A 27,556-nucleotide genomic window follows, 5' to 3' on the forward strand; every position below is an offset into this window, starting at 1 on the left:
TTGCTTGTTTCTTGTTGCTTGTCTTTTGTCTGATAAAGCACTAAAAGTATGTCTGTCTGCCTGTCTGCCTGTTAGCTGCTTGAAAATGTATTCTAATGTACAAGTTTAGAGCTAGAATTGAGAGACGTTCCGCTCCAAAGGTATTCGCTTAGCTTTTTACATACAATTCTTGATCGTAACGAACAAAATCCTATGCCACACCATATGTAGATACCCCTTCTCCCTTCTCCCTTCGCTTTTGCCGCTTCGTAATTGGACTAGAAATATATTTATTATGCCTATCGTCTATATATTTTGTAGGGGGTGTTTTCTTTTGTTTGTTTATTAGAATTGCATAAATGTTCAACAAATAGTTTGTGATTCATTCTTTATATTTATTTACTTATTTTCCCCCCTTAAACTGTGTGTGTTTGTGTGTTTTTGTGTGTGTGCTCGAAGCTTGTCTGTTGGTTAATAATTCATTCAGAGATTTCTTTTAGGATTAACTTACTTACGGGCTAAGAAAAAAAACGATACATACATACAAATATCCTCGTGTGTACATATGTATGCGGATAGAGTACTCTAGATATATATTTATATATTTTATGATCTACTAACTATGAAAAAAAAATCGACAAAAAAAAAACAAACAGCTCCGCTACACTCCATCGATATCTCGAGTAGAACTAATTGTTTGCTGTTGTATTTATTTTACGTATATTTCCGTTCTTCTTAAGCTAGCGACAAGCAAATGTTTTTGTTTTTTTTTGTTGTTGTGTTGAGTGCTCGATTAAGTGTATGTGTTTGTGTGTGTGTGTGTGGTTACGGACATACATAGACATATAGAGAGAGAGTGCATCGAATATTTACAATTAAACGAGAGTAATTATGTTCCTAGCTGCATCTTTTCTGCCTCCCACTGCAAATGGATTCTCTTTTATTCCAGATCACAAAAAAAAAAAACATTTTACATTATGCATTGGAGATGTGTATGATGTATGTATGTATATTGTATGTAATAAGTATATGTACGAGTGGACCATGTGGATGAATCAATCCAATCACTCGTAGATATAGTTTAGTAAGCTGCTGGGGTTGCGTAGAAATTCCAATTCCAGTTCCGTCCAGGAACCCATTTCCGCTCAGTTGGTGAACAGAAAGGGTCCCAGCGACCCTCAGACCATCGGTGGCTTGATGTCCACCAAGGCGCTGGGATCCAGACGGTCCAGCCGATGCTCCAGACCCGGACTGCCCGCCGCCAAATGATGATGATGATGATGATGCAGATGCGCGTGCGGATGCTGCTGCTGCTGCTGTTGCTGCTGCTGCTGCTGCTGGGCGAATTGCTGCTGCTGCTGTTGATGCTGCTGCTGTAGATGTTGCTGCTGCTGCTGTTGCTGCTGCTGCTGGTGGTGTTGCTGCTGCTGCTGTTGCTGGTGGGTCTGCTGCTGGTGGGGCTGCTGCTGATGGGGCTGCTGCTGCTGATGTTGCTGCTGCTGCTGCTGCTGTTGCTGTTGTTGCTGCTGGTGCTGGTGAAGCATCACCGGCGACCCGCCCGCGGCGACCATCTGGTGCGGCGAGGCCAGGTGCAGACCGCCGCCCAGCAGGCTGCTGGGCGTGCTTGATGCGCTATGCGCGTGCAGCGAGGTCGGGGTGCCGGGATGGCTGCCAGAGCCAGAGCCAGACCCCGATCCGGAGCCGGAGCCCGAACCGGAGCCGGTGCCAGATCCAGAGCCAGAGCCGGAGCCCGAGCCGGAGCCGGCGCTGGTTGGGCCACCCCCGCCGCCACCGGCCGCGCCCGTCTGTTGGCCACTGGTCGCGCCGCCCAGCCCGTTGGACTCACCCGACTGATTGGCGGCCTCCTCGGAGTCGCTGCAGGACTCCGAGGAGCCCTTCTTAATGCCATTCGGCGCCGTGCCGTTGTGCGTCTTCACGTGCTTTGCCAGATGGTCGCTGCGCATAAAGCGCTTGTTGCACACGGGGCAAGCAAAGCGCTTCTCGCCGGTATGCGTCCTCAGATGCCGCTGCAGCTCGTCGGAGCGCGTAAAGCGCTTGCCGCAGAACAGCCAATTGCACACGAAGGGACGCTCGCCGGTGTGCCACCGCAGATGCGCCTTCAGATGCGACGTCTTGCCGTACACCTTGCCGCAGCCCGGGATGTGGCACGAATGGATGTTCTTCTTGCGCAGATGCACGCCCGCCGGCCCCAGCCGCTCCGCCTCCTGGCAGTTGGGGCAGTCGCAGGTCGCCCGGCCCGCATACCGACGCTGCGACCGGGGCGACGGTGTCGACGGCGCCGACGACTGCGGAGACACCGCCGCCGAAGACGCCGCCGATGGGGAGCTGTGCGGCAGCGAGAACCCGCCCACACCCTGTCCGGGCAGCATGCTCTTGTACGTGTCCTGCAGCAGGTGCTGCCCGGAGCCCAGCAGGTGGGCCGTGTTCGACAGCGAGTGCGACAGCGCCGACGAGTAGTCGGAGCCGGCGGCCGCGGCGCTCGCATAGTTCGCCATGGTCGAGTGCATCCCGGCTGCGGCCGCACTGCCCATGTCCAGCCAGCTGCCCGCAGCACTGTGCATGTCCCACCACCCATTCACGCTGTTGACGCTGGCCGCCTCCGCGGCCTTGTGCGACACCGTGTTGAAGGGCCAATCGTAGGGATGCCGCGAGTACACGGACCCGAATGCCGCCCCCTCCACCTTGCCCAGCAGGCCCTGGTGCATGTGATGATTGTCCGCCACCATGCCCGCCGTTGAGCTGCCCGTGTTCGGGAAGTACAAGTCTCCGCCGTATGCCGACACGGACGCTGCCGCGGCAGCTGCCGCCGATGCCGAGGCGGAGACGGAGGCGGAGGCCGAGCCGCTCACCGCCGCACACGACGAGGCCAAGGGGCGACTGTAAGGATAGATGCTGAATTTTACTCGCGAGTTGTATAGAGCCAGCTGTGTGTGTGGGGCCGAACAGTGTCACAGTGGTCGCCAAAAGTAAGAGCACGGGCTGCCAAAAGGATATGCGAGTGATGGATGCTTGCTGGTTGCTGGTCGCCATTTCCCACCCATCACCCAGCACCACCCATCTGTGTCTCTCTCTCTCTTTTTGGAGACCACTGTGCGCCGTTGCGGGTCTTACCTGGCTGTTATGTTCACCATGGTGCTGGCGCTGGCTGAGAGGCTTCTTGAGGATTGTCCGCTGGCGCTGCCGCTGGAGCTGGACGAGCTGGCCGCTGAAATGGCGCAGGGCGAGTGTTGTCCGGCGCTGCTGCTGCCACCGCCACCTCCACCTCCGCCTCCTCCCCCACCGGAGCCGCTGCCACTGCTGCCTGCAGCCGGGGAATTGGGACTCTTCTTCCATGGATGGAAACCCTTGCCCACCGCCGCATCGGCGAGCGGTGGCGGCGATTTGTTGGACAGCTTGTTGCACTGTGCGGCCAGCATGGCCAGTGGGGTGCCCCTCAAGCTGGGATGATCCTAAAACAGAGAGAAAGAGAGAGAGGGAGAGTGAGGATGAGCAATGTTGTCAAATTTCTTAATTACGTTTGGGTGGAGCTTCGCGTGAAACTGCAAATTGATCAAATACAAAATTAGTTATGCTCAATTTCGCTTCCTGCTGCCAGAAATTAAAAATCAAAGAACCAAAAAGCACACACAAGAGAGCGGAGGAGCGGGGGAGCGGGGGAGAGCGTCTTCTAATGCCGCCGACGCCAGCAAGAAGAGAGAGCCCCGAAGATGGAGCAGGACGTGGCTGCTGATGGGCACACAGCAAAGCCACAAAATTAATTCGCCACGTAAATCAAAACTGAAATTTGCTTTTAACGCCAACGGTCGAGGATTTTTACGGTCCCACGAACTGACGCAGAGAGAGAGTTGCAACGACTAGTGGCAGCAACAAGCAGACAGAGAACTATCTCTGCTGAGATTATTTGCAGCTTCTTGCCAAGGGTATTCCTGATGCGACTTGGCAGAGTTCCTGCAGCCGACAGACACTTATAATCGCCCTCGCTGGAACGTCGAAAGGAAGTCATTAAAAGGCTGGGCTCTGGGCTCTGGGCTCTGGACTCTGTGCTCCTTTTGTGGCTGCAGCCTGAACGTTGACTTAGCCTTGGCCCAAAACTAATTTTCAATTCCGCTTTTTGTCTAGCGACTGCGCCCGACACTTGTCCCGGACTCAGAGCCAATCCATGCCCAGACCTCATCCTCGAGCATCTTCTATCTGCTAATTTCTGCCTGATTGACGACGGTCGAGGATTTCGTTTAAGTGTGTCCCAGAAAGAGACACACAGAGAGAGAGAGAGAGAGAGAGCGCAAAAGGATCTGCAATCTGTGGTCTCTGATCCTCATCAAACACATTTCGTGCCACGGCACGGCAGCTGCTTGAGAAATGGCAGCCCGAGAATTGTCAACAACAAGTTGAACCACTTGCCACTTGCCGGGGTAAAAGTGGTTCCAATCAGGCGATGGATGGATGCACTGATCGAAATACTCCAATTAAACTGAGCACTTTGGGTGTCCCCCTTTTTCGCTCAGTGCAGCGCCAGCGCCAGCGCCCAGTCGTGTGGCTGCTTGTCCGCTAAAATTAAGTTAATAGTTTTGGTGCTGGCTGGCCCCGCTCGGCAGTTTTACAGTTGTCTAGTTTGGCGCTTTTACCGTTTGTTGGCTGCCCCCCAAAAACAAAAACGGGAACACTGCATAGACAGAGAGAGGGGGAGAGAGCGGGAGAGGGAGAGGAGACTGCACTGGCAACCGGCAATCAGGCTGTGATCGGTTCGGTATCGGGATCAGAGCCACCGCGGAAGCTACTCTTTTGGGGCAGTAATTGCAAGCGGCCTCGACCCCCGATCCCGTTCCCGATCCCGATCCTCCCACAGCAGCAGACCAGAGACCCCATCCTTGGTTTGTGTGTTTCCGCATTGCAGTTTGGGGCAGGGGCTGGGGCTAAGGCTGGACTCTGTGGCACGTTTATGTCGCTGCCGTTGATTCTCAATTTGCCAATTTTCAATTCCACTTTGGCCCAGGCAGGCAGCCAGGCAGCCAGTCAGTCTCTCTTCCCCCGCCAGACAGGTGCTTTGGCAGCCTAATGACATCACCCATTGGAGTCGTGCAGCAGCGGGAGCAGAAGCAGAAGCAGCCAAAGCCAAAGCCAAAGCAGCAGACAGTCAAAGCCAAAAGTCGAGAGCCACCGAACTACTTTGGCCTCTGTGGCAGCGGCACACACTTAATTGGAGCAATTTCAACATCGTGCAACTGCGCGTATGAGTAATGGCCGCTGTGTGTGTGTGTGTGTGTGTGTGTGCCACTGTGGCATGAAAATTATACAAAATGTTAGCGGGGGGCAAGAGGCAGCAGTCGAAGAGTCCGCGTCCGAGTCCGATTCAGCCAGTGAGTTGGTCGCTGAAGTTGCAGCAAATTAAAATGCAAAAATGATTTGATTAATCGATCGGCAAGCAGCCAGACTGGGAGCGGGGTGGAGGATATGAATGGGTGGGTGGGAAACTGGGGGAAAAACATTCAGCTGGGCAAGGGGAAATCTCTACGCTGCCCCATTGCCAGCATGCCCTGCCAATCGTATCACCAAATAAATGTTAACATAATGTGCCCCCCCCCCTGCCACCACGCTGCCCCAATTCGCCTTCAAATCAGATCACAAAACACTCGTAAATGTTTGGGAAAAGTCAACAATTTGTTTGGCATTTATGCAGCCTGCGGGAGGGCGCCGCTGGCGCCAGTCCCTGGCCGCAGTCTCAGCCAAATTAGCCGCTGCAACGCCCCTGCCCACTGGACAAAGGCCAGCAGCGTGGAGAGCGGGCGGGGGGGAGAGCTGGCCCTAGACCCATATTCAATGTGTGCGCTGATGAATAATGAATTGTTTTTCGAAGCTGCCCCATGCAGCAAGCAGCACAGGGGCAACATCAAACAACACAGCGACGACGCCTACCACAACGAATTTCGATTTTTTCACATTTTTATTGTTGTTTGCCGACACAGCAGCCAGGGGGGTGGGGTCAAAGCGGGGGAGGGGAATGGGCAAGAGATGCAACAAAGTGCACTCTGACACTGTCTACCCCTGCCCCCTGCCCCTGGCCCCTGGCCACTGCCTCATTGTAAATCATTAGCAGCGACACCTGCTGTGAAAATTATGACACCGCCTTCGATTGATGTGCCGTAGAGAGCGAAAGAGACAGAGAGAGGGCGCAAGAGAGAGAGGGAGAGAGAGAGAGCTAAGGTAGATAAAAGGTGCTGCAACCTGCAGCGCCATTTGCTGATAGCGCCCGCTGTGTGCTGCACACAGAGGAAAGATGCCTCGGAGCTGCTGGGAATGGGCCACAGCCTCTCGATTGCCGCTCTCCCCCAGCCGCTGCTCCCTGGGACAGGCACCTGCTGCGTTGACCGAATTTGTTTAGCTCGCGCCTTTACCTCGCTCTCTCAGCACTGCAGGGCAGCAAAAATGTCATTTTACTGTTTTAATTAGCCAAAAGAATGGACCACCCGAGGGGCAACTGCAAGTGTTGCCCAATCAAAGAGGAACAGCAAAAGGGAAAGAGCTAGCAGGAGAGCATCGAGAGGACTCGCTGCTGAATTGTTGTTAAGAGCTACAACAAATTGCTGCACAAATTTTCAACAATTTATAGCTAACTCTTGGGCAACTTTTGTCTTCCATTTCCCTGTGGCAAAAAGCTTAGAGCACGAGGCACAACTTTCACCCCATAAATGCCAAACTATCGATGATGATGACAGGCAGCAGCTGTGCCCAGTCCATCATATATCGATTCCAATTTGTGTGTGTGGCTGCTGCTGTCTTGGCTAATCCGCAAAACTTTGTGGCACAGTGTTTGGGGGCAGCAGCACCTCATCAACGGCTGAGCGGCAACGGCACTCAAAATGTTTTTTAACTCGAAAACTCCGGCGCCAAAATGCAAATAAAACAACAAACACGCAGCATAAAACATAAAACATGAAACGGCAAAAGGCGAGGCGAAAGAAACTTTAAATTGCGGCAAACGACAACGGAGCAGGAGAGGCAGGAAAGATCTGCGGCTGCGGCTGTGGCTGTGGCAGTGGCAGACGAGACGCGGCAAGAGAGCGCTACCCGAATACGCTGCCAGAGACAGAGCGAGAGAGATCGAGCGACCAGGAGCAGCGGCAGACACAATTTTCATAGGCAATTAAAAAAAGTTCATTGGTTTCGGTTTTACTCTCCAGCACACCATTCGGAAGCCAGTCCGTGCAGTCGAAGCAGGGCTCCAGGCACAGTCCACAGTCCACAGTCCACTCTGCAGAAGGATGCCACTGCAGACTCTGCTCTTCATCCTTCCATTAGCATGTAAAGTGTAAACTAATGGCTTTGATTCTGATTCTGCAGCCAGTACCCGTGACCGTGCCCGTGCCCCGTTTGGAGCTCACAAATTAAAAGCAGCGTGGGAACTGTGCAGAGGGAGCCTCGCTGGAACCGGCGTATCCAGAAGTTTATTAAAAAACGAAGCCCCCCCCAGCTCCGCGCCGCACTCAGGAGCAGAGACGAAAACTGTGGTCTAAGTAGGCTCTGGACTGGACTGGACGGGACTCCTGGCCTGCCCCGTTTGATGGTCGAGGCCGCGACTGAGACTTTGTCTTGGACTTTTGCAGGACCGAGTTCCTTGGAACTGGTCTGCGTATCGTACCTTCGAGTTCCCATAAGTAAGCCATACACGAAAACTCATTAACAATGACGCTCCAAAAAACAACATCCCAGTGGCCAGAGTCCAGATCGAGGATGAAGTAGCCGGACAACAGCAACAGCAAAAAATTAATGGAGTTTCCGAAAGCCCCAGCCAGACTTTTTCATCATAATTTTTATTATTTTTTTTTATTTTGCGCTTCCTTATCTGCGCAAAGTCTTTCGTGGCTGATGGTGCCTTTTTCTGTTCTCTTTCTTTTTTTTTTTGTATTATTTATTATTATTTTTAAGAAATTTTACAGAAAATCAAAAAAAGGAAACGGCAGAGGCAGAGAGAGAGAGAGAGCCCGTGGCAGGAGGGGGGTTGTGGGGTGTGCTGGAGGATCTATAAATATATTTTTGGTGCACACTTTTCCCTTGATTAGTTAGTGGACTTGAGACTGAAAATGAAACTGAAACTGAAACTGAGACAATTATGGCATTAAATGTGTCTTTAATGTGTGACTTTTAATTTCGGGAATGCTTTCATTTTACGAGCCTGTGCCCTGAGCACTTTGCTGCTCATTTGGCTGAGCACTTTTGGGCCTTCATCGGATGCGCATCATCAGTCGCAGCATCCAGCCAAAGGACTCACGCCCCCAGCCCTTGCACCCCCTCGTACGCCGACTGGCATATCCATGATTAACTGACCGCTCATTAGAGCCACATGACAATCTCTGTGGCTGTGCTGCGGCGGGGTGGGGTCACATTTAATGGGCGCCTCGGATTGCAATTAATTTGAGCCCGAAGTTAGCTGAGTGCCTGTGCCTGTGCCTGCGCCTGCTCCTGTTTGGGTGTTTAAGTTCAGGACCATAATTGGGGTTGCTTATGTTTGGGGGGCAGGCAATACGAGCTCTCGAGGGTTGCCACCCAGCAGCAGGGAGTGTCGTCTTCCTGTAACAATTTTGGCGGGCATCCCCAAGAAGCTGCCTGCCCCACGCGCAATGCTAGCGCCTGCCCCTACTGCCATTTCACACATTTAACCCTCTCTCTCACTCTCTCTCTCTGTGCTCCCCCCCTCTGATGACGTGTTCAACTCACATTACACTTAGAGCCTGCTTAAAACTTCATAAAACTCGCACAACTTTCAGCACATTGCACAGGGCGCCGGGCCCGGGAGCAGGGGGACAGGCACCAGGTATCCGGTATCCGGGGCAGGAGACAAATAAACGCTGACAGGCAACAAGAACCGCACATTTGCAACGTCATTAGCCTGCAGGGGGAAAGGGACAGCACGGGCACGGCGGATGGTGTGCCCAAAAAACACTCGAAAGTTGCATTTAGTTGCGCGCCAACTGGGCACACTGCTCTGCACTTCAGATCGTGTGCATATAGCGGATTTAGCATGAAGATATTTACATGCACTCATACATATATGTATGCTTATGCATACCTGTGCGATTACTGCTGTAATTACTCAGTAGTTCGTGGCTAATTTATGCAATTTATGAGCCGCTTTCATTGCGGCAATTAAATCAAATCAAATTAATTGAATTATGGGTGTGTGTGTGTGTTCGAGTGTGTGTGTTCGAGTGTGTGTGTGCTCAAAGGTGTTGTTCCTGTGTAGCTGTTGCTGTTTTTATTCTTTCTTTGGTTTCCACTGTAGTTGTTTTTCTTTTATTGTGTGTTTTTTGTTGTTGTGCTGGCCTACCCCGACACCGGGCCCGGTTTGCATGTCTGCCTCATGTCTGCGGGCTAAACAAAAAAAAAACAAAAAAAAAACGAAATATAAAGAAAAACCACACAGCAGAAATAAAGACAAAACATTGGCCACAGGCAACAACAACAGCAACAAAAGCTACATTAAAAATGCAAGCAAAATTTTAATTCCAGCTCGAACTAGACGAATGCCGAATGCCCTGCGAAAACAACAACTGAAAGCCAAATCTGTGGCTCCAAATACAAATTCATTGAGCTGCTGCCAATCAGCTGTCGAGGTAAGATGATCGTTGATCGGTAATCACTTGCTGCCAGTTCTGGAACTCCTCCATTGAACTCAACACCGATGATGTCATCGAACAGTTGTGCACTTGGAAGATCTCTCCAATCCCCACCGACAATCTAGCTGACAAATTAGCAGCCACAGCTCGTCTCTGTTGTGTTTTCCCATAGAGTTATGGCAGCTGGCTGGCGCTGCTGCTGATCTCTAATGATCAGTCATAGGGTGATCATTTAGAGTGCAAATCAAATTAAGTGAAATTACCAAGTATTAGCCTAATCGTTTGTCAGCCAACGGGCGCCCCAACACTACCCGTGACTTATCAAGCAGCGGGATCAGCCTGCGATCAATCAATGATCCAAGTGCACTTCCACTCGTAGCTACGACAAAATGAATGAGCAACTGAAATGCCCAGAGTGAAGCGCTTCGATATGAAACGAAATAAATTAAAATTTTTGATACTTTTCAGTTGAAAGCTTAATTTTAACAAATATTTACACGAACAGATAGAATCTGCAGCTCATTTTGTTTATAGTATGAACAAATTTAAACGTCGCCGCAAGCTGTCCCCCAGCTCGGTGCTCGGTGCTCGATGCTCGATGCTCGATGTTCATGTCGATGGTCAGGCATTGGCATTCGACGATCAACAACATCATGGCATGATGATGATGAGGGGAGGAATCTTGGATGGTTAAGCAGCGAGAGAGCAAACCCCCAGAGCCACAGAGCCCCGACAAGTTAGTCAAGAGGCGAGGCGAGGCGAGGCGAGAGTCAACGCTCAACGATTCACTCAGCAAACTGATCGATTGAGGAACCGCTTGACTGACTGACTGACTGACTAACTGACTGACTGACTGACTCTGGTGTATCTGTATCTGTGTGTGTCTGTGTGTAGGCGTGTGCAGCTGTGTGTCTTCATTAGCATAATGAGTTTGATTGAAAGCCAACTTGATATTGAATATTGATATTTATGGCCAGACAATTGATTGATATTGTCGCCTGAATAATACAGCGATAACCAAGAGAAGTTACGCCATCGATTACGCTATCGATTACCGGAGCGGGGGGAGCGATAAATGTGCAATCGTTTAAGCAGCAAAATATTTACATTTATTTTCTTAGCCTTAAAACAAACCAAAATGGCAACTGATTTTTTCTCAACTGTACTTTTGGGCCGTTTAGAAAACTGGTGGCGGGAGGGAGATCCGCAGAGTGCGAGTGAGATGGATGAACTAAGTGCCGCTAAATGCGCTGAAATGGCGCAGTAGGAGACCAAGGTCAAAGGGCAAGGCCGACGACAATGAATGAAGGCAAAGGCAGGGCAGGGCAGGGCAGAGCAGGGCAAGGGATGGCACCAGAAAGAGGAGGCAACTGCCAAATGGCCATGATGGATGTACTGCGGAGAGAGAGAGAGCAACAGAAAGACACTGTGTGCGAGAGAGGGAGAGAGGGATGCGGATGCACAGCCACCCCATGGCGCGCTTGGGAACCGACAGCCAAATGTGCAATTTTTGTAACAAATTAGCGGTCCATCAGGGGGGGAAGCATCGCTCACTCTTCCTTCCTCTCTCTCTCTCTCTCTCTCTCTCTTGCGCGCTCTTTGATCCGCTCAACGATTATCGCTGCAGGATGTCGCACACTGGCGGCACTAAGTCCGCCGTTGATCCCGGCAAATCCTTTAATGCGAGAGCATTTTTGCTCTAAATCTGCGCTCTAATGAGGTACCAGAGAGCGAGCGAGATCATCAAGTGTGTGATCCTGGACAAACATAACACGAAAACAGGAACAGGGACGGGGACGGGGACGGGGACACGCACAAAGCCTCTCTCTCTGTCCATTGTGCGTCACCACTTGACCGAACCACAACACAGGACACACACAAAGGACACACTCAGAATCCGTTGGCAGGACAATGGGCCAGCACAAAAGCTGGCTCCTGGCTCTCTATTCATCTATTCTTTGCCTTTTCTTTCTCATTTTCTCTTGGGTAAACACAAGCCGCCGGGGCGCACTTGATTCTGAAACTGTGCCACAGGTCGAAGCCAGGCAACTGCTCCTAAAACAACAAATGGCCAAAAATGCCCCGAAACTTTGTGCCACTGCGGCAGAAATTCCTGCAAATTCTGATGCAAAAAAAACCAAATATATAAATAGAGAATAGAAAATAGAAAATCCTTTCGAGCGTTTTTCACTCGAAATGTTCCCTTCGCTCTCACACACACACTCGACACTCTCTTCGCTCGCTCTCGAACTCTCTCTGGTGCCCCGAGTGCAGACACACTTAAAAGCTAGTTTCCTGCCACGCCCCAAACTGCAGTGGCACATAGCAGCAGCAGCAGCAGCACTCCTCGTGCCCACTGCACCCCCCTTGTATGTGTTATCATTAAAACCACGCGAAAAGTGTTCTAATTGCAAAACTTTTGCCATGCCACATGCCCCATGCTCCATGCTGCGGGTCTGCGGGTCTGCGGGTCTGCGGGCCTGCGCCTGTGCCGCGTGTTTGTGGTAATTGCAAATTGCAGTGGCATGCAGCAGCAGAGCCACAACAGCCCAGGAAACAGCCTGGCCAATAAGAGGGGGCAAGACGGGGCTGCAGGCAAACGCCAGAGAGTGGAACAGGCGGCGACTTTTAATTAAAAGTGACGAGTGTTTAATAAGTGCCGGGAATACACAAACCCCAGCCAAAGCCCCCCCCCAGACCAAACACCTTTACATCTTTACCAAATTGAATGCCTTACATTGTAGATAATCCGAGCAGAGATCTTTGAAATGAATCCCTGAGGAGTGCGAAAAACAGCCCAAACTTCCGACTGAAGCTCATCAACTGCTGGGGGATATTTTGACTCTGATTCGAATGTGATTTGGGTTATTGCTTTGAATATTTGAATGCGCTACATGCAGATATTCTGAACAAAGATTTGCAGAGGAGCACAGGGAATTCTTGGGAGAATTTTAATTATAATTTATCCACGATTTATGCCGCCACAAACAAGTGCTCCCCTTTGGGTTATATCTCTGTCTAAGGCCATCAAACTGTGACTCTAACTAATGCATTTGTATCATGTTAAAAGACATTTCTCTGGTGGACTGCTGGCTGGGTGACTGTGTGACTGGATGACTCTGCTGACTGCTGACTGCTGACTGGCGTGACTCGATTAATGGTTGTACAATGTGCAATCAGATTTGTTTCATTCCATGGGGCATGGCATTGTTTGTTTAGACTACGATCGGCCCGATATCTAACTGGGCCAGGCCCGACCCCCTGCCCAGTGCATTATCCCCTACCCATTTAGCGGAGCAAATAAGCGCCCCCCAAAAGAGCTGCTTAAATGGCTAAATAAATAGATACAACACAAAACTGGCGGTTCGTGCCAGTGGCATATAAATGTGGGCAACCGCATCTCCTGCGGTTAAACAGTGTAAATATCTCGCGCTGTGGGACATGGGAACAATTCATTTCATTTGTTGTGCTGCTAAAGTGCGACAATTTGTGTTGAACAAAAGACTCGGACAGGCAGAAGAAAGAGCAAAGAGCAGGAGTAGGAGGAGCAGCAGCAGCAGCAGCAGGAGGCGCACTTGGAGGAGCAGAAGGAGCTCAATAGCCCAGGAGCCGAGCAGCCATGTAGAGGGAGGGCTCTGTGCCAGCTCCTTTCATGCGGAATGTGTTTATAATTGGATATGCAAATCAATTTGTTGCTGCTGCTGCTGCTGCTGCTGTTCTCTCCCAAAACAAAAAAATTGCTTGATAAATTGCAAAACGCAAAACCATAAAATCTCCTTTCAGCCGATTTCGTTTTTGACTCCAATTCACTCTTGGATACTCTTTGCCTGTTAGGGTTCCTCGTTGCCTTAACCCCCCATCATTAGGGTATTCCTGCATTCGTTTTGGGCGGCATTCTGGCTGCCCAACTGCTTGTTTGCAGCTCATTTAAATTAGCTAAATAAGAGCGGGACATCGGGGGTGGGGTGGAGTTAGGGGGCTCCGAACCCCATGGCCATCTCCGGGATGTGTCTGGTCTGGTCTGGTCTGTTGCTGCTGCTGCTGCTGCTGCTTCTCCCGCTGTGAAGAGGGCTTGTCCAGCTGTCTGGTCCGCAGCACCGAAATGCTGCCGGTTTTGGGCCTCACTCGGCCTTCCCCCTTTCGGTTGTTTCTTTCTTCTGTGCTTTTTGTTGTGTTTTATATTTATTCACTGCCGTCTGTTGTCTGGTTGTCCGTTTGTCTGCTCTTTTGCATATTCATTTCGAATGGAACTGACTGTGAAGATGGTGATGGGAATGGACTGTGGGGGAATGGCGAATGGCAGTCATGGAGAAGACCGGTAGCCAATTGCTTTGGCAGCTAAGGTTGCACCAATTCGTTTAATAATAAATAATGAAAATGCCCCGCAACTTGGACTCGGACTTGGACTCGGACTCCCTCCGATCCCGATCCCGATCCGTGGCTGGCAATTTGACTTATTGATTTCTTTATTCGGCGGCATTTCTCTCTCTCTCTCTCTCTCTCTCTCTCTCTCTCGCTGCACGGGTTGACACTGTGTTCCAGCAGAAAACGAAGATGGCCAAAACCCCTTTGGGGCTGACTTTGATTAATGATGATGGGGAGTGTGGCCCCCCCTTTAGTTCCCCTTTATCTCTATCGATTAGCGTATTTTATATGTTTTAATTTCGTAGTGTCGCTGCTTAGGTGAAGAGATCTGTGCAGAGATCTTGCAGCATTCTGTTTGATGAATGACTTTGCCACTGCCACAAAGGTGTCAGGCAGATAGATGCGGCAGCTAATGGAAATGGAGCTGCAACGCCACACAGTCAAGGTGCAAGGTTACCCGTAATAGCTGCTGGGACAACTTTAAATATCACTCAAGCATTACCAACTCAAAGAATTGCCTCTCCCAGCATTTCCAGCCAAAAGTACAGCCCAAAATGTTGCTAAAAATGAACATAATAATCAATCAAATATTTGTAGAATTATTTAAATGATATTTGCCCAGGCATTTCCATAATCAAACAAAATCCAACACAAATTAGCAAAAACATTTTTTGTGGCGTTTTTGGTTTTGCCTTTTTTTATGGTTATTTTTTTGTTTTGTGTAATCTTTTTATAGTTTTTGTTGTGTGGCTTAAAGCTGCTAAACAAGAAAATTATGATTATTATTTAATGACTCAATAAATCAAAAATCCGTGTTGTGACTGCGATACCAATTCTGATTCCGATGCAGATTGCTGCTGCTGCTGCTGCTGCTGCCAACTGTGGAGCTGCGAAGTTGCGGCTTAATGGCATTGCCATTGTGGCTGTTGCCTCTTTTTATTGGGCATTAAATGGCTAATTAACAAAACGCAACAACACCACGGAGCTCCCAGTGCCACTGCCAGTTTCAGTGCCGATTAGATCGGTTTGTAGAGCTCATTATATCATTAGGGGTAGATGTGTGAGATTTGTTTTGTTCGATTGAAAAAAAGAAACATGAAAATGGGACACACAGTGCCGAGTATTTTGGAGTATCTGTAACAATACTTTTACGAGCAGTTAACAAGTTATGAATCCGTCCCCTGGCAGTGGAACATAATGGATGCCCAACCAGCCAACCAACCAGTCAGCCATCTAACCATCCATCCATCCATCCATCGGTTATGGTGAGGTTATTTTCCCCCAATTTCCCCGCTTTCTTTGGGGTCTTGTTTGGGTCTCGGTTTTCGGGGTTTTTCCAGGCGCAAAGTAGAAAATTACAACCTGCACACACGCTAATGTAACCGGGAGAAGGTAACCCCGAAAATTACCCACAATTTTCAGTCAGACAACGTTTAGGAGGGTTTCGCCTGTACCCGGGTCCAGGGTCTGCTCCAGCGTTTGACTTTTGCTGGCCCTCGGGGCCATTTTCTCAGCTTTCCCCTTAGACACACGAGAGGGCAGGCAGACAGACAGCGAGACAGACAGCTATTTTCACAGCCTCGTCTCGTCTGACGAATGTGGGAACCGCGTTTAGGCTGCTGCTGCTGCTGCTGCAAGTTTTGAGTTGAGTTTTCAATTTGGATTTTGATAAACGTTTTCGAGTAGTGCCCTAAAATTCATTTGCTGTCTGCCAGCTAATTGCATTTGCCAGGACATTTTTTGGGCTTCTTTTTATCAAACATTTTGCTGCCACTGTGCAGGTCTCTGGGCTCCCTGGACTCCCCGGGCTCCCCGGGCTGCCGCCTGTCAGGCTGCCCTGACAAACAACTCTTGGGGTCAAAGGTGAGCCCGCAGATTTTCATCAATGGAAGCGGCAAAACTCTGCTGCCATTGAGTAAATCTGTGGGCCCTGGAATTTAATTCATTGCAAACAAATTGCTGATGTTGGTGCCGCTGCCGCTGCCGCTGCCGCTGCTGCTGTTGCTGCTGAATGTTGCGGCTGCAGTGGCAATTGTTGCTATTTGCATGCAACTTATTTGTCAAACGCGGCATTTGCCACTGCCACTGCAAACGGCAACAATTTTCGCGTACACATTTCAATTGGGAAATTGTTGTGTGGCAGTTTCCGCAATGAAAATCAGATCGAAGACGCAGGCAATGTAAAAATAAATACTTGACTTGCAGTTGCTGTTGCTGTTGCTGTGGAGGTTGCCTGTGTATTGCCTGCCTGCCCGGCTCTTTTGTGGCAAGTAGGCGTTGCACAATTTTCGTTGCGTTTCAATTGCATTTGTGGGGTTTTTGCATATTTTGTCGCCGTGTCGCTGGCTGGCTGGCTGACTCGCTGGCTGCCTGTCTCCCCTCTAAATTTTTAGATAGATTTTGGCACGCCAGCAACAAGAACGCCCACTTTTGGCGTTGACTGTGGCAGGGGCATGGGGGAGGAGGGGGGCTCGCGGCTGTGGCAGCAAAAATGCCTTTAAAAATGAAATTGAAACTGAAACGAGTTTGCAGCGTTGGCCACAACGTGGTCTTGGCTCAGCTTCGTGCCGTGGCAAATCAATCAATTTGTGGCATATTTTTACAGCCCGTGTTGCCGTTGCTGCCCCGCTTGCGTCTTGCGTCTCTTGCAGAGACGAGACTGTTGTTGCCGGGGATAATCGTTGCGCTTCATCAAGCCACAAACATGAAACATGAACATCATCAACGCCATTTCAACGCGCGCCTCGGCGCAAAGTTATAAACCCAATTTCGGAGCTCCATGGCACAGCAAACAGCCACAGCCACAGCCTCAGCATCAGCCAAAGCCTCTGCCTCAGCTGCAGCTCCAGAGAGGGAGAGGACGAGGCAGAGAGAGAGAGAGAGAGAGAGAGCTTCCTCCGGCATGTTGCAAGCAGCAAGGACAGCAAGATGGCATAAAAAAGCATATAAAATGCTTAAGTACACGCTCGCCTGGTGGTAATCACAGCAGATACATCTTAAGCAGGCAGGCACCAGACATCGGTGGGCATGGCATGCTGTGGCGGGGGCATGCAGCAAGCGCAGGCGCAGCCGCAACAGCATGTTGCTGGCGGGGCTCTCTCGCTCTCGCTCCACGAGCAACAATGTTTCCATGTTGCATATCTGCACTGAGTGTGTGTGTGTGTGTGTGTGTGTCGCGCGCTTTTAAGCACGAATCGCTTGCAGCACTATGTGGCTGCAGCGTTGTTGCAAGTTGTTTGCCGCTTGCCATTGCAGCGTTGATAATGCCCACAGTTTGACCTTATGACTAGACTCCAGCAAAAACCATTTGACTTTGACGGAGGTTGCGAACGGGGCATGTGGCATGGGGCAGGGGCTGGAGCTGGAGCAGAGGCTGAGGTTGGGTTGGGGCTGTGGCAGAGGCGGCAGCACTTGTTGTGCCTTCTGCTGCATAGAAATAATGTCACAACTCTTAGCTACATTTTCTGCATAGATTTTTGTTGATTAATTATGAGGGGAGAATCCTCTCCCTGTGCCTGCTGTGGCCCCGAAGGTCTCTCCCTAATTGCTGCAGAACTGGCAGTACGAAAAGAAGCAAGTGGCAGTGGCAGGGGAGTCCATGTGGAGCTCCAATTGCATGGCAACTTACACGCAACACCAACAGGAATCTCGGGTGCTGTGTGCTGGCAACATGCGACTTTTTACTAGCCATGAATAATGAGGCGGAATGCGCAAATGCGGCAGCCGAAAAGTGTTTTGCATGCATTTGTCAATTTAGCATGCCATCAAACATCCTTTCAATTCCTTTTGACAACCGCCGACGCCGTCGCCGTTGCCGTCGCCGTCGCATTCGCTGCGAGTAGGCGTTGCAGGTTGCCGCAGTCATGCCTTGCCTCAACAGAGAGACCAAGAAGCAGGGGCAGCAGACGGCAGACAGCAGACGGCAGACGGCAGACAGGCATCGCTTCACTTGTCAACGCGAGTGACTAACGAGTGCATCATTAAATGATTTTAACGACTTCATTTAATGTTTAACACAATATTTACAGCCCGCAATAACGCTGCTCAGATTTCTTTTGCTTTTGCACCGAACTAAATGGAATAGTTTCGATTATTCCGACCTCTGATTCTAGGTGTCAGGAAGCGGATCTGAGCCACAAACAGGGTCATAAATCAGGGCAAGAAATCAGCTTTCTTTGGGAGTCGACTAGGTGAAAAGAAAGCCCTTTGACATCACTCGCTGAGATATGTATTTGCGGGCATAAACATTAGCTGCAATTAAATGTGTTGAAATGTTGAAAAAGTTGAAGTGTTTTTACGGCTCGGCGCTCGTTTCCTGTCACTCTGCCGCAGCGCCCACTGTCAGTCGCAGTTCCAGTCCCATTCCTGGGACTTGTACGACTCTTGTCGGACGGGGGGCACACTTCAACACTTGCAAGAAATATGGCCACATAAAAAGACTTGAAAATGCACAGCCAACAGGGCGAGCGACTGGCGGAGTGGCCTCGCCAGGGTGAAAGATGGCAAAATATGGGCTGCTGGGATAGTAAAATACAAATAAATCCATAAGAGAATTTCACTCTGCAGTGCACTGTGCAGTGCTGTTAAGGCTTAAGCCGCCTAAGCAAATAAACCAAAGGCAAAGGCGCTTGAGCCAGAGATGAGCCGAGGCAGAGAGTGCCAGATACCCCTCAGAGTTCCCGTTCAGAGTACCAGTTCCAAGCACTAAATAGCCGTAACGAAAACAACACTGAACTGCATCTCTTACGGATACATAAAGATTTGTGCCACAATGGGCACCGTCATCAGCGTCATCATCAGCCAGCCACACATTGTTGTCGCTGTTGTCGCTGTTGTCGCTGTGGCACACAGTCCTCGCCCTGCGCTGCCCTGCTCTTCCCTGCTCTGCTCTGTTGTGCCTTGTTAAGTTTTCTGCCTCTGAGCCGAAAATCCTGCCGAAATCCCCCCCGAGCTGCAGAGCTGGCCCTGCTGCCATCCCTGCCTCTTCGTTCTCTATAATTTGGTTTCACTCTGCCGTTGCCGTTGCCGTTGCCGTTGCCCTTTTTGTTGGCTCCTTTCTTGTTGCTTTTCGTTGTGTTATTTTTGTTGTGTTGTTCAGAAATTAGCAAAAATCGTTTTTATTTAGACAAAAGAACTTGCAACTGGACTAAGTGATACTCAGCATTGACAGTAGCTAGAAGGGGAAGGGGCTGAAGATGTAGAAGTCAACAACTCCAGATATTCCCCTAAAAAAGAAGCGTAAAAATGGCAAAAGTATGTGCCATGTTTTGTTCTTGTATCCCCTGGATATCCTTTATCCTTTCAGGCAACAAAGTAGATCACAAAACCGCCAACACACGCGTTTATGTGGCCAAAACTGGTGAGCCGCTGGCTACCCTTTTGCTGCGAGCAATGAAATCTTTTATGCATTTTAGACACGCATCCCCCCCGCACCTACTCCGCCACGCTGCTCTGTTTTAGCTCCGATTCTTGTATCGATTTCAGGCCAAAGAAAAAGACGAAACAACCACGCAGACAACAACTCGAAGAAATATCTGCAAATGCGAACTGCGCCCGAACCTTTTCGGTATGATTATCACAATTATCTGTAATTCAGACCATAAATCATTTCATTCTGCAAGCGCACAAAACTTTTAAACGTAACCCAATCTTGTGCCTGTTCCCCACCGTGCTCCCCTCCCCATTTGTTGCTGTTGCTGTTTTTTTTTATCAAGTTATACAAGGCTTTATAAAAAATACATATAAATAAATAATGTCTTGGCTTGGAGACTGGCGAACGGAGTCTGGCAGGGGGGTGCAGACCGTATAAGGCAGCGACCAGACTCCAACGCCATAGCCATAGCCATAGCCATCGCCATCGCCATTGCCGTCACCAAGTTGAAAATATTTACTGGCAGAAATTTACAACACGATCAAACAATTCGTTGGCTGTTCGAGGCGAGGCTGGATCGATCGATTGCTTCAGCGAGAGGAGACGCGACGTGACGCGACGCGAAGGAGCTGGCATCGATCTGGCATCGATCGCTCGTTTCGATGTGTAGACGTGCCCAGATTCGAGCTTGCCTCCAGCCCCTGCCCCTGCCCCTGCCCCTGTCCCTGTGCCTGCCGCTGCTGCCATTGCCGGTGCATTAAAATTGATTAACTCATGAACTTGCATTCAAATCAACGCTGCCTCAAAACGCTTTGACTTCGTGTCAACAAAATTTATAACGAGTTATGGTTTGCTGTTAGCCGCCGGTTTGCCCGTTTGCCGCTTGTGCAATCGTCGCTTTTGCACTTGGCCCAGCAGACAGATGAAAATTGCCACGCAACTGAAGCGTCAAAGGGAAAGCCTGCACCCAGGCTCTCACCTAAGACAAGAAAAGGTTTCGTAGCGTTTCTTCTGCACTCATTCTTCTATAAATTGTTTTTAATTCAACGACACTCATGATTATTTTCATTGCTAGTTAAATTTTCCCTCGATACTCTCTTTGTTCTGGGTTGAGGGGGGCGTGACTTATCACTCTTGTGGCTCCTACCGATTGTCAGCGGTTGTCACCTGCAGCGTATTCGATGTCAGTTCAAATTAGTCGTGAATAATAGAACGAGCGAGCCCGGAGCAGGCGGGGGTGCTGTGGCTTAAGGGTACCCCTTACACACACACACACACACACACACACTACAGAGAGCTACACATACATAGACAGAGAGCTACACAGATATTTTGTTCAAAGTTTAAGGTGTAAAGCGCACACGTTGCTCGATTCCCCCTCGGTCGCTCATTAGAAGCGCATTCAGACCATTCAGAGCGAAATGACTGATTGTTGTTGTTGCTGTTGCTGTTGCTGCTGCTGGACTGGTGTTGCATTTGCCGCTGTTGTTGCAGATAATTGCCCTGCCATCTAATATGCACTTGGCCGGTAGTCAGTCACTTCTGTCAGTCACTCAGTCACTCCAGTCAGCCGGTCCACTCTGCTCACTCACTCACTCACTCAGCCAACTCCAAGTCAATCAGCATTCAAATTCCTATTCATATTCATTAGAAGAGCTGCATACGAAATGCCAGCGAAAGCAGGCAACATTTTTATTTATATTTAAAGGCCCTGCACACATATTTTCAATTATTATTTGCATTTTTAGCAACATTCTCGTTTTAAAAGAGCAATTAATTTGCATAAATTCTATTTGGCATTTAAATTGTTCATTACAAAGGGGCATGCGGGAGCATAGGGGGTGTAGGGGAGCGTAGGGCTGATCATGGGAGGCCACTTGAATGGCAGTTAACACGTGTTGCAATCCCAGTTAGGCAGCAGGCAGCAGCATTTCTTTTTCCAATTTGTTCCTTTTCTTATTTACCTTAAACCTAATGCGTTCCCTCTCAGAACTAAATTTCTCTACCCAATTGCTACGCATTCCCTTAAATTCCAGGGACCACTTCAGCTATACATATTTTCCATCAATTATTTAGTTCGTTTATTGATTTGGCGACAGCAATTTGAAATTCTGGTCAGGGTTTCGCATTTTCGCATGCAAATTGTGGCCCCAAATTGCTCCCAGGCCGTGCGGTGCAGTGCGTCTACGCACTGTCGGACAGACAGGCTGACTGACATGACACACTGACTGACGTTCTGACCGACAGACGACGGCCTATTAAATTACGTGCTGGAAACTGCAAGTCAGTTACACTGCACTACACCGCACACAATGTATTTTGGTGCGTGGTCTTTGTAATTGAAATATGTATGTACATGCAACCAAAAAATAGGAAAAACCAAATTGAAAAATGCTTTTTCGAGCGGCGCTTTTGATGCCAGCCAGCCAGCCAGCCAGCAGCGACCTTGCGCCGCTCTCTCTCTCTCTCTCTCTCTCTGTCGCTCTTTTTCTCTCTCACTCGATGGACTCTTGTGTATATTTTTTTTGCAGCATCATGGCAACTAATTTTCCAAATGACGCAAGTTAATTGCGTTTTGGGCTCAGCCTTTTGTCAAAGGTGAAAAATGCTCGCTGTCTGCAGTGAGGCAGAGGCAGAGGGACGACTGCTGCAAGAAGAAGAGTGCCACAAAGGGTGGGGGAGGGGCGGCACAAAGGCAAGGCGCATTCATTAAGCCAAATCATATTAAGTAAATATGTCGAGCAGTAGAAGGAGGTAAGTGCACGGCGAGAAATAGAAGGGCATGCAAGCAGATGGAGGATATATCCAAAAGATAGTTGTAGATACTCAAAGATGGATAGAAATTTATTGAAATTTTCTGGGTAGTCATGGCAGTATCTAGTTTAAAGTTGCATCGAAATAATGCAGCATTCTTGTGGCGATATTTTTCTTTCAGTGTTGTTTCTATGGGGCGCCTGCTGCCTTTTGTTTGAGCCCATGTCAGGGCTACCGCTGGCCGCTGGCCACTCCCCGTCCTCCAGCTCTTTATTTCTTTACCTCTCTCTCGCGCTATTCAGCGACGCCCTGGCGCCTTCGTCTCTTCTGGGGGCCAGCCGATTGCCGGCAAATGGGAGAAAGAAGCCCCGAGAACCACAAACAAATTAGTCAATGACGCGGCGATCTTCTCTCCCATTGCCCAGTGCCCAGTGCCCATGCCTCAGTTGTGTGTGTGTGTGTGTGTGAGTGTATTTTCATTAATATTTTATTGCTTAATTCCTTTTGTTATGCTGATTATGCCGACGAGCAGCACACACCGAACACACACTGAACAGTGAGCAAATGAGGCTGCCACACTGCCACACAACTGTGAGATGTTCATGGGAAAAACGGACGGGATCGTTGCATGATTTTCAATAATTTAACAGCGGCTTTCAATAATCTTCTCTTCAAGCTTTTACCCTGCCCGCGCCCAACCACTCTTCGCTGGGATCTCTTGGCTTTTTGTTTCCAGGCACAAATGTTAATTTCAGTTTGTCTCGGTAATTTATCATCTTTCTTCTGCTGCTGCTGCTGCTTCAGCTTCAGCTTCAGCTTCAGCTTCAGCTCTGACTGTGGCTGCTGTTGTATCTTTTTTGTGATGTCTTTAAACGCTTTTAATTAAAATCAATGCGCATGTGTAACTTTCTTAAGCAGGGCCGCAGCCGCAGCCGCAGCCGCAGCTACATAGATCCCTCATAGACCGCAGTCTAGTCTCGAACTTTGTGGCAGCTCTTTGAACTTGGCCGACAGGCGCGTTTGTTAAATGATTGATGTGGTATTAATTTTAATAAACGTTTTGCTCTCCCTCTCTTGCTCCCTGTCTCTGGGGTAGCTCCATCAATATGCAGATGTGAAGCCAGAGCCAGAGCCAGAGCCAGAGCCTGTTGGCCAGAGCTTGGACCCGTTTAGACCCAACTGTGAGTGGTATGTTCTGCGGTTAGGCGGTTCTGTGGCCTCTGCGGTTTGGAGCACCATATTTTATGGGCACACGCAAATGCGTGGTGGCGTCTGCAGTTTTGCAGCTCAAGGCAGGGGCAGGGATGCGAGAATTGTAGATTGCCTTAGCCTCAATCTCTTCTTGGCATTTTTGCTAACTCTATTAAAAGTGTCATGCAATTGCCAGTTGATCAAGGACACAGTCGGAGGCATAACTCTAAGCGCCGCTAATTGAAAATTGAACCAAAATCGAGAGCAGGCAAACGACTGGCCAGAGCCCTCCACAATCATCATTAATATTAAGCAGGAAATTTTGCTGTTGGAGCTCTGTTTCAGTTTCAGTTTCAGTTTTTGCGGCGCGCATCAAAGAGCGAATTCAGATCGAGGCCAGCAGCATTATGATCATCTCTGTTTAGCCTTTAAGTGTGGGCTTCCGCTCTCGATAAGAGCCATCATCGATGGGCCATCGAAACAATTAGCCAGAGCCACCGCCACCGCCACCGCCACAATGGGAATGTGAAAATGATGTGTTGAAAAGTCAGTTCCCGAGTCGGAGTCAGAGTCAGAGTCAGAGCTAGGGGGACTCGTAATACGATCCAGTGATTGCGATTGCGAAAAATAATCCCAGGGCAGGGCATCATTCAATCGTTAGCTTCACACCTCAAGTGAGCCTGAATAATTGATTTCAGCCCTAAATGCAGATAGAGCGAGAGAAGGACGGCGCTTACCTGGCTCTAGTATCTGCTGTCTGTGGCTCTGTATCTCCGACTGTGGCCTGCGTATCTGCTGCTAAGCCTGAGCGTGAAATTCGTTTGCACACAGAACACAGAGCACACTGAACACACCGAACACTGAACAAGCCGCATCTAATCGATTTGCGAGCATTCTCTACCGTTTTGGCCCAGCATTAGATGCTCGTACTTTCAGCTCAATCATCGACGAGACAAACGGACAAAAGGACTCCCAGCTGAGACTCGATGAACGATTTCGATTCCGATTCACATTCCGAGGGTCGCACAAAACAAAACAATATTGTTGTGTGTGTGTGTGTGTGTGTGTGTGTGTGTGGCAGCTACTGGTACTGGCTGTGTATCTGTGCATCCGCTACGGTGCGGCGTCTAGCGCTTGTTTGCTTAACCCGCGGATTATTGTCGTGATAATGCCATGTAAGTGGTTGATTTGCCAGATTTGTCAGCTTTCTGTCGCCGCAGAACACATAAGTTGTAATCGTTTGCAGGGTTATAATACCTATGGGTAACCCTTGCAGATGCAGTTGAAAATGTTGCGGCCAGCTGGCAGAGGATTGCTCTAGTTCAAGTTGTTGTCTGCACTGGAAATGTATCTCAGAGATGTGTACAAATGCCCGACAAATGCCAGTTTCAAGTGTGTGTGTAATGCGATGCCAGCAAATGAACTGTCAAGTGTCTGTGTTCAGCACTTTCTCCACAACCTAATTTGTATCTTTGGGTTAGTTGTGTGCTAAATAAGATACTTTTGTGTAATGTTTAATGTAGCTACATACATATACATACTGTGAGTAATTTCTGCTAATTTATCTATCACCTACTTAGAGCTGCATCTGAAAATTGTAACTGTCAGATCTCATTCTCGATGTGCCCAACAATTGTAGCTAAAGCGATTACTTTGGCTACTTTGCCCCACCAACAAACACACTCGAGTCGGAGCCGAGTAATTGTCCGAGTTGTCCCTGCAGCAGATACAGATGTACAGATGCACAAATGTATCTGCTGCACTCCTCTCCGATTGCATCTAAAGGTTCTGTACTGTATCTTTTGTGTGTGCGGCTTACCGGATTAACTTGTGGCTTCTGCAAGTGTGTGGCAATGTTGCTGATGTTCATTCCCATGGCCGGTATCTGTGAGCCATACAACTGGCCGGCCGTCGGCGTCATGTCCGTGAGCATCTTTGCGGTTGCTGCTGCTGCGGCTGCTGCTGCTGTATCTGTATCTGCTACTCCTGCTGCTGCTGCTGCTGGTGTATCTTCTCCTGCGGCTGCTGCTGCTGCTACGGCTCCTACTCCGACTCCTACTCCTGCTCCTGCTGCTGCTTCTCGGGCTGTCAGTTTGAGGCGCACAATGATGGTGTCTTTTCTTGTAGCTCTTTTTTGTCTGATTGTCTCTGTGATTTTTGCTTGGCTTTTCCTCCGCAATGGGAAAACTGTATCGTTGCTGTTGTTGTTGTTTTTGTTGGTGCTATTGTTATCGCTGGACACACACTGGGCGAAGGGAGAGACAGAGGGACATGGAGTGGAAGGACACACATACACAGGACACAGGACACACTCGCACACGCACACGCACACGCACGTCGCTTACAAATATCAGAGAAATATCAACAAAAAATATGCAACAAAAAGGCTGAAAAGTATCTGCGAGATGGTCTGCCGACGGATACTTTTCTTGGGCACTTTTCCCCCAGTTCACTTTTCACTCTTTTTTTTACTGTTGCTCTATTTCTGTAACTGTAACTGTAACTGTAGCTGTATCTATTCAAGTATCTTTTTTTGTGTGTATTTTTCAAGTACTTCTTATTGTTTTTTGTGTGTTTATTTTGGCTTTTCTTTTGATTTCTTGCTTATGTTCACTTGGCCGTCGGCCTGTCGCTGCTATCGCTGCTACTGTCGCTGCTGCTATCGCTCTCTGGTTCTGATTCTGTTTCTGATTCGGATTGTGGGTTCCGGCTACGGCTGCGGCTTTGTCACTGGCACTGACAGCCGCCTACTGGATCTACGTTCTGCCAATTTGAATATATCTAGCGGCTACGGAACTGAGACTTAGAGGATGGAGTGAGACAGTGTGAGACTGAGAGTGAGAGTGAGTGTGAGAGAGAGCGAGAAGTGAGTCTGCTCTCCTGCTGTTTATCGGTTTTACTTTAGTCACAACAAAAAAATAAGTACAATTTATGGTTTAATGAACAACAAAAAAAAGGAGACGAAAGAGAAAATTTATACGGATATGTTGGGATGGATTGCAATGCACTCGCACTTCTGTTGTTGTTGTTGTTTGTTGGTAACTTTGTTGTTTGTTTTTGTATTTTTGTTTGTTTTTTTCTTTGTTTTTTGTTTGTTTGTTTTTCGGTTTAAGCTGCTGCTGTTGCTGTTGCTGCTGCTGCTTGCTGCTTGCTTGCGGAGCGGGTGACAGAGAGGCGTCAACGTGTCAGGAGGCAGCCGCCAGGCGCCTGCTTGAACAAACGAAAAAAAAATCTGCTGTATCCGCGCCAAAGTTAACGCCGTCGTCGCTGATCGTTCAAAGGCTTGCAACTGTTTCACGCGAACAAAAAGCTTGGCCAAATGTCGACGTCGCCACACTCTCCAAGCAGCATGCTGCTGCAGCGCTCTGCCAAGGGGCGCGTCCCACACAGAGAGAGCGAGCGGGAGCGCGCTAGCCAAGGCCGTGACGGCCAGAGAGAGCGAAAGAGATTCCAATTCCGATTCCGCCAAAGCGCTGGCTGGCCTGCGCCAGCAGCAACAGCAACAGCAACAGCAGCGGCAGCGCCAGCACCCATGGCTAGCCGCCCTCTGCTCACAGGCAGAGCAAGCGGGACGACCATAGAGAGTGGAACCACCACCACCACCAGCACCGCCGAGAGATCAGAGCACTCTTCGTCATCGTCATCGTCGTCGTCGTCGGCTGATGACGGATGGAGGCTTCGAACGTGGAGAGAGCGCGCTTGAGAGAGTGTCTGTGTGCGTGTGTGCGAGCGAGCGTGGGCCCGCGCGGCAGCTGCGGGGCTCGGGTTTCATTCATAAAAACCGACTGGCAGCCGTGTGCGCCCCGAGAAAGAGTTTCGGCCAGTCCCCCCCGCCGGCAGGCACCCAGCGTCGCTCGGCCAATCGCAGCATTGTCTTTGGCCGAGTGTGCCCTAACCTATAATTAGAGCGATGGCCGCTGTGCGAGCGGGATGGCAGGCTGCCTGGCACGCGCATGGTTGTCTACTGTCATCCCGCTCTTCGTCGCCACAGGACTGCCTGCTCTGCCTCTGCCTCTCTCTCTCTCTCACCCTCTCTAGCTGCCTTGCATGCTCTCTCGCTCTCTTACCTCGCGTGAGTGAGCGTCAAAGGGAAAACCAAACACAGGAGCTCAAAAGGCAGCGCAGTTTTTCCTTCGTCTCCCTCCTCGCCTCTAGTAGTTGTTCCTCTATTTTGTTGCTCCTTTTTCTCATTTTTTGTTCTCTTATTTTTTTGTATGTTAAATTAAATGTTCTCCAATGTTGTTTCTCGGAATTGGACTGGCTG

The 27,556-nt window shown here is 49.4% G+C and overlaps 1 protein-coding gene across 2 annotated transcripts; it reads right to left on the reverse strand.

The window, feature by feature from the left end:
* LOC117899533 (transcription factor Sp9) lies at positions 1-26,603 on the reverse strand. 2 transcript variants are annotated; one of them, XM_034809614.1, is made up of 4 exons: positions 26,273-26,603; positions 25,112-25,537; positions 3,112-3,449; positions 1-2,877 (listed from the first exon to the last, which is right to left on the reverse strand). In XM_034809614.1, exons 2-4 carry the CDS (start codon positions 25,223-25,225, stop codon positions 1,158-1,160), a joined length of 2,172 nt encoding a protein of 723 aa, XP_034665505.1. In that variant the 5' UTR covers positions 25,226-25,537; positions 26,273-26,603; the 3' UTR covers positions 1-1,157. The 2 variants fall into 2 exon arrangements, with proteins under 2 accessions (XP_034665505.1, XP_034665498.1); XM_034809607.1 differs by having other exon boundaries at positions 1-2,892.
* Between the last annotated feature and the right edge of the window lie 953 nt (positions 26,604-27,556).

Source organism: Drosophila subobscura, chromosome A (assembly GCF_008121235.1).
Source record: "Drosophila subobscura isolate 14011-0131.10 chromosome A, UCBerk_Dsub_1.0, whole genome shotgun sequence".
Classification (NCBI taxonomy): Eukaryota; Metazoa; Arthropoda; class Insecta; order Diptera; family Drosophilidae; genus Drosophila; species Drosophila subobscura.

What these genes read in the sequence shown, in the direction of transcription:
- LOC117899533 (XM_034809607.1), bottom strand. Translation starts at nt 25,225, where the DNA reads ATGCTCACGGACATGACGCCGACGGCCGGCCAGTTGTATGGCTCACAG. An exon ending in AGAAGCCACAAGTTAATCCG is followed by an intron (nt 3,450 to 25,111) that starts GTAAGCCGCACA and finishes TCTCTGTTTTAG; the next exon opens with GATCATCCCAGCTTGAGGGG. An exon ending in ATGGTGAACATAACAGCCAG is followed by an intron (nt 2,893 to 3,111) that starts GTAAGACCCGCA and finishes AGTAAAATTCAG; the next exon opens with CATCTATCCTTACAGTCGCC.